This window comes from Manihot esculenta, chromosome 13, assembly GCF_001659605.2.
Source record: "Manihot esculenta cultivar AM560-2 chromosome 13, M.esculenta_v8, whole genome shotgun sequence".
Lineage (NCBI taxonomy): Eukaryota > Viridiplantae > Streptophyta > Magnoliopsida > Malpighiales > Euphorbiaceae > Manihot > Manihot esculenta.
Window position 1 is genome coordinate 30603964 of NC_035173.2, and position 6581 is coordinate 30610544.

The following is a 6581-nucleotide window of genomic DNA, read 5'->3' on the forward strand; positions in this document are numbered from 1 at the left end:
AGGTGGAGGGGGGATTGAACTTTAATCCCCGAGTGTTTATTTTTTTCATTTTCAAAGAGAGTACAGCTCACTCATAAGAGCTCCGACAGGCGCATGCCATTTTTTTGGCAATTCAGTGTAGATTTAACTGGAAAAACGAAAGTGAGTATTTTTTGCATGTTCAAGTTCCCCGCAAATGAATATAGAAAATGATGAGTCTTTCAATACTCAAATTAGAGTTGGATATATATTAGGGAAAGATATTATGAGAGAGAAAGTAAGGGAGGAGAAAAAGGAGTTCCTTTCCTCCTTATTCCTATTTATAGAGAAAGTGATGGATATATTTGACGGTATATATTCTATGAAGGTAGATGTGTTTTTTTAAGTAACTGAATTTTTTTTTTTTGCAGTTAAAATATAATTTTAACACGTTGATATTAAAAACCTTGGTAAAGTTTAAAATTCAAATATCAATTGAAATCGATTATATAAAAGAAATTCTTTAGTATATTTCGTAGGTAGAAGTATATTTTTTCTTTATGCAATAATTTTTTTAGACTAAATAGAAGATAAATATATAGAGGAATCAAGAAAGTATAGCCAAATACAAAATCCATTAAGCGACAGGATTACATAAGACGTTGGTATCCTGGATGATTAGCATAATCGGAGCAATTTTTCAAATCATGCATAAAAGGAAAAATAATTTTAAAATCATGTAGGATCCGAAAATATTTTCGAAACTTGTGTGTCAACAGAGCGTGTTCGGCAATCATACTGCCGAACACGCTTGTTCGACACCATGGGTGTCGAACTCTACTTTATTGAGCTTGTTCGGCACTCATAGTGCCGAACAAGCTGATCCGTGCCACGGGAGCAGTGTATTCTGCTACCGTAGCCGCTAGCTTGGCGTGTTCGGCACTATGAATGCCGAACACACACAAGCTTCAAGGCTTCGTTAGAGAAGCCTGACGAAGCCTTGACTAAGAAAAGAGTTCGACACTAACTCTTTTCTTACATACATGCATCCACGCGTACCTGCAGGTGCGTACCTGCATGCACCTGCGTGGACGTACGCGTGTATGTGATTGCACAGGAATTTGTTCGGCAGTGATGCTGCTGAACAAATTCCTATGGTGGCTATAAATGTTTAATGAAAATAAAATATATAAAATAAATATATATTTAAAAAATTTATAAAAATTAATAAAATATTATAATAAATTAAAATTTATTTATTGATATTAATTAAAATATATTAATATTAAATTTATTTTTTTATATTTAAAATTATATATTTTTTAACCATCAATCCATTAATAACTCATTTCTAATTCTATTATAAAATTAACTTTTAATAATATTTAATAATATTATTATAATAATATCTAAATTTAAATTATCTAATCTATTATCTATCATAATATCTCAATTTAAATTATTATCTAATCTATTATCTAGTAAATTTATATATTTTAAAATTAAAATATTTTCTAAATTTAAATAGTCTACGAAAAACTCATTTATTATTAAAATATTATTTATATATATATTTTTATTTATAAAAAATTAAAATTTATTTTACTGTTAAAAATAAAATTTAATTTTTTTAAAATAAATATAAATTAAGATATAATAAAATTTAATAGTTATTTAAAAATATAATATTTTAATTTTTGAAAATATTTAATACGCTCTATTTTTTTATTTTAAAATTATTTTAATAAAGCATGAAGAAAGCTCTTCGGCACTATAAGTGCTGAAGAGCTGCCTGCATCACGGTCATGCATGTACGACATGCATGCTTTGCAGTCCGTGACCCTGCTTCGGCAGTGTTGGTGGCGAACTAGAACCCGCCCCCGCCTATAAATTATCCCACCAATTACTCCGACCAATCACTCTATACATCACTCCCTTTTCCGATCACTCTTATTTCCAGTCTCTCTATAAATTATCCTATCTATTACTCTATAAATTACTTAAAATTTACATTATATCTCAATAAATTACGTTCTATAAACTATTTATTTCCCTCTACAAATTTCACAAAAATATTATTTCTACTCTTATCGATTCGACTACAAAAGAAGAAACGCAGGTAAGTTTTAAATATTTTATATTCTAAATTTTTATTTTTTTATGTATATAGTAAATGGTGATCAAATTATTTATTATTCTATTTTTTTTATCAGATAAATGGCAGTTCCTGCATATGCTAATATTCATTGGGATGGTAATATTATAAATAGTTGTAATGGTTACGATTATGATTGAGGTTTTTCAAAAATTATTCAATTGGGTAAACGGATAAGTTTTAATCAATTGGTCGGTAAAATTGCTCGTGCAATTGGATTATCCGAGAATAATGAATTTATAGAGACGATTAGTTTTAGAAAGCCTACAATTGTGGATGGATTCTTACAATTTGAATGTATGGAGATATGGGGTGAAGATGATGTATCTAGTATATTTAATTACTTGTATCAAATTGGTGGTATACCTGGTATAGAAATATATGTTAAGATACTTCGTTGTGTTGATACTACAAATGAAGATACTGATATTGGTCCATCTGAAACTGCTGTTGAATCAAATGATAAACCATGTGAAGAGCAAAATATAGTTGATGATTATGGTTTATCTGATAGTCTTGCAGGGCCGTCAATTAATTTATCTGATACAGTAGAGAATGAGGACGAGGACGAGGATGAGGACGACGATGATTCATGGATGTCTACTGAGGATGATGATGATGATGGTAATGGTCAGGAGGATATTGGGAGTGAGTCTCGATATTGCAACACACAATTTCCTAATCCTATTGTACCTGTTGTTCATCCTCCCCCATATGCAGAAATAGACTTCGATTTGTTGATGGTGGATTCTTATGATAAGCCAGAAGGTCGTTACTTTTGGGATCCTTCTAAAGAGTTTTCAGTTGGGATGATATTTTTTTCGAGAGATGCAGTGGCTGCGGCTGCAAAAGAATATCATCTAAGACATCACCATCAATTTTGTTATCATGAAACAAGGGAGAAGACGTATTCTATAAAGTGTAAAGACAAAGACAGTGGATGTGCATGGAGGCTTCGAGCATCCAAGAAAGAAGGGGAGGATATATGGAAAATTACGGGATATAATGGACCGCACACATGTACAAATCCTCAGTTGACAAAAAACTATAGCCAATTGGATGAGAATTTTATTTGTTCATTCATATTTGCATTAATTGAACAGCAACCCGATATAAAAATTGTTGCCCTACCATGACCACGGTTTCTACCCCGACTTCCACGTGAAACAGAATCTGGAATGGGCGGGTCATTTGGGTCAGCAGTGATGTGTGGTGGAGTAGGTGCTGGATGTGGAGCTGGAAACTGTGTTTGCCGCCTCTCTTCCATCATACAGAATGAAACAGATTGTAGGAGGTCGCAAATAGATGTCATGCTCCCCGTGGTCGGATTTGTCGCCATAGCGTGCATATGCTCCAGACCATCCTCCTGCAATAAAAGCATTCAATTATATTATTTCTAATATGCAGTTATTATTGAAAATGACTTTAAACAGCATTAACTTTTTACCCCTGACCCCAAGGCCGCTCCTTTAACTGAAATCCAGCGTCTGGACACCCTACGGTACCACTCCATATACTCTGAATGAAAATGGAGTGGCCCTGTTGCTGGCGGGGCAGTAATTATTCGTCTATCTCGGGTGTTTCAGCACGCGATCCAATGAGAGTGCACCTGCCATTTGCATAACTTCAGGATTTGTCGCCTTACATAGCTGTTTGTACAGCCATGTCAGACATGTACCACCCCAGCTATAATTGCCGGCTTCCTCCAAGTCGGCTAGCAAAGGTAAAAACATAAGATTCACACGCGAAGCTGATGTATCACTAAAAATAGATCCAATGACCCTCATGATGTATGCGCGTGCGAACCTCTGCACAACTTCCTTATCGGAGTCATCTGGAAGCTGACTAAACTCCTCAGCTAGCCATACCATCTTCAAGTAACAACCTCTTATGGCACTATTAGGTGGAACGACACCTAATAGTGCCTCACACACCGATGGCCAATGGTGGCGTGAACGCCCTGTAACAGCTGCACCATTGACCGGCAACCCGGTTATTAACCCTACATCCTGAAGGGTAATGGTCATTTCCCCTTCGGGAAACATAAACGTATGGGTCTCTGGTCGCCACCGCTCCACCAGGGTACTAATTAGATGCCAATCCAATGCAAAAAATCCTAACCGTATTACCCCATAAAATCCAGTTCGTCGTAGGTAAGGTATTATTTGATCCGGAATGTCGTCCAGATGTAAAATTGTTCCCGTCCTTCTGCAAGCAATTGCCCCAACTTCCATACTTTGTTGTCATATAGCCTCAGACAGATGATCGGCTTGTGCATATAGGAAGGATGGATCGTTGGGACCCGGTAAAATATAATTACAGCGGTCACGGCGATTGCGTCTTTCCTCCATACCTAATTATGTAAAATTATATACAATATTCAAACACCAATTATTCACTAAATAACACTACTTAATTTAACAATACAATTATATACATATTTAAAAAATATTATATCAAAAAATCAAAAAATAATTACTACTAATTCAAAGGTATTCTATCCAAATATCACAACAAATACTATATCCAATAATCACAACAAATATTATATTAAAAATCACAAACAACTAATCTATCCAAAATCACACCACATATTCTATCCACAAATCACTACAAATATTCAATCTAAAAATCACAACAAATATTTTATCTAAAAAACAACAACAAATCTAACACCACATTAAAACAAATTTTAATAATATATTGGTGTTATTATTTAAGAAATTATTTAATATATTTTTAAATATTTTAATTTAATATTTTCAAAAAAATTAAATTTTATTAGTTAATTTAATGAAATTTTATTAAATATTTTAATGAAATTTTATTAAATATTTTAATTTAATAAATTAATAAAATTTAATATTAATATTTCAAAAATAAATAAATAAATAATTTTTAAATAATTTAAAAAATTTAAATACGGATGACATGTTTTGAAAATTTTAATTATTATATTTTTTATAAATTAATAAATTATATTAACTTTTTATTTATATTAATTTTGAAAATATTAAATTTTATTACATATTTACAAAATATTTATAAATACTTAAATTAATTAAAAACAAAATAAAAAACGGATGACATGTTGAAGAAAATTATATTATTATATTTTTTTATAATTTATTATATTTTATTCAATTTTTATTTATATTCATTTTATATATTAATTTTTTTAAATATTACAAAATATTTATAAATACTTACATTTAAAATAAAATTAATTCTAATAAATTTATATATTATTATAATAAAAAAATAACTTATAATTTTCAATTAATTAAAAAAAAGCGGATGACATGTTTTATAAAATTAAAAAAAATAATTTTTAAAAGTTATTAAATTTTATTCACTTTTTATTCATAATTATTTTATACATTAAATTTTATTAGATATTACAAAATATTTATAAATACTTGAATATATAATATATTTAATTCTAATAAATTTATATATTATTATAATGTAAAAAAAATTATATTTTTCAACTAATTAAAAAAAATAAAAATCGGATGACATGTTTAAGATAATTAAATTATTATATTTTTTTATAAATTATTAAATTTTATTCACTTTTTATTTTTATTTATTTTATATATTAAATTTTTTTAAATATTACAAAATATTTATAAATACTTAAATTTAAAATCAAATTAATTCTACACAATTTATATATTATTATAATACAAAATAAAATTTTAAAAAATTAATAAAAATTTCAACGGATTAAATATTTTACAAAATTAAATTATTTTATTTTTACAAAATTATTATATTTTATTATCATTTTAATTATAATTACATTTAAACATATTAAATTTTATTAAATATTAAAAAATATTTTCAAAAAAATTAAACAAAATATATAATTAACACAAATCAATTTATATATTATCATAATAAATATAATAATAAAATTATTAATAATAAATTTATAAATTATTATAATATTTAAATTTAAATTATTATATTTTTTTAAAAATAAAAATTTTTAAAATAAAGTTTTACAAGTTTCTCCACACATTCCTTTACAAAAATAAAAGCGTATTACTAATTTTTATTTTACTTTATTTCAATTTTAATTAATATTTTACAGATAATACTAATTAGTTAATTTTTAAATATTTTAAAAAATTTTTAATAAAATTTTTAAAATTAAAAAAATTACATACAAAATTATATTAATAATTTTATTTAACCTAAAAAATATAAAAACATTTAAATTTAAAGAAAAGTTTAACGAAAAACCTGTTAATTGATATTCTTCGCTAAATGGAAACGGGTGCAGAGCAAAGATGGAGAAAATTTGCAGAGGAAAAAGAAAAGAGAAGAAAATGGTGGAGATAAAATACTGTTGCAGAGGAAGAAGAGAAAATGAGAAGAAGGATGGATGAAGGTGATGCGAAAAAAGGAGAGGAAGAGCCGATAGGGGGTGTTTATTTCAAATGGTTCACGGACCTGCACA

At 28.0% G+C, this 6581-nt stretch overlaps 2 protein-coding genes across 2 annotated transcripts; one reads left to right on the plus strand and one right to left on the minus strand.

Moving 5' to 3' along the window:
• The first annotated feature begins 2175 nt into the window (after window positions 1–2175).
• Window positions 2176–3249, plus strand: LOC110629273. The gene is made up of 2 exons (XM_021776182.1): window positions 2176–2212; window positions 2255–3249. The coding sequence occupies exons 1-2, from the start codon at window positions 2176–2178 to the stop codon at window positions 3247–3249; spliced, it is 1032 nt and encodes a 343-aa protein (XP_021631874.1).
• A 60-nt stretch (window positions 3250–3309) lies between these two features.
• Window positions 3310–4347, minus strand: LOC110629274 (protein MAIN-LIKE 2-like). Its single transcript, XM_021776183.1, has 2 exons — window positions 3723–4347; window positions 3310–3479 (listed from the first exon to the last, which is right to left on the minus strand). Exons 1-2 carry the CDS (start codon window positions 4345–4347, stop codon window positions 3310–3312), a joined length of 795 nt encoding a protein of 264 aa, XP_021631875.1.
• Window positions 4348–6581: the final 2234 nt, after the last annotated feature.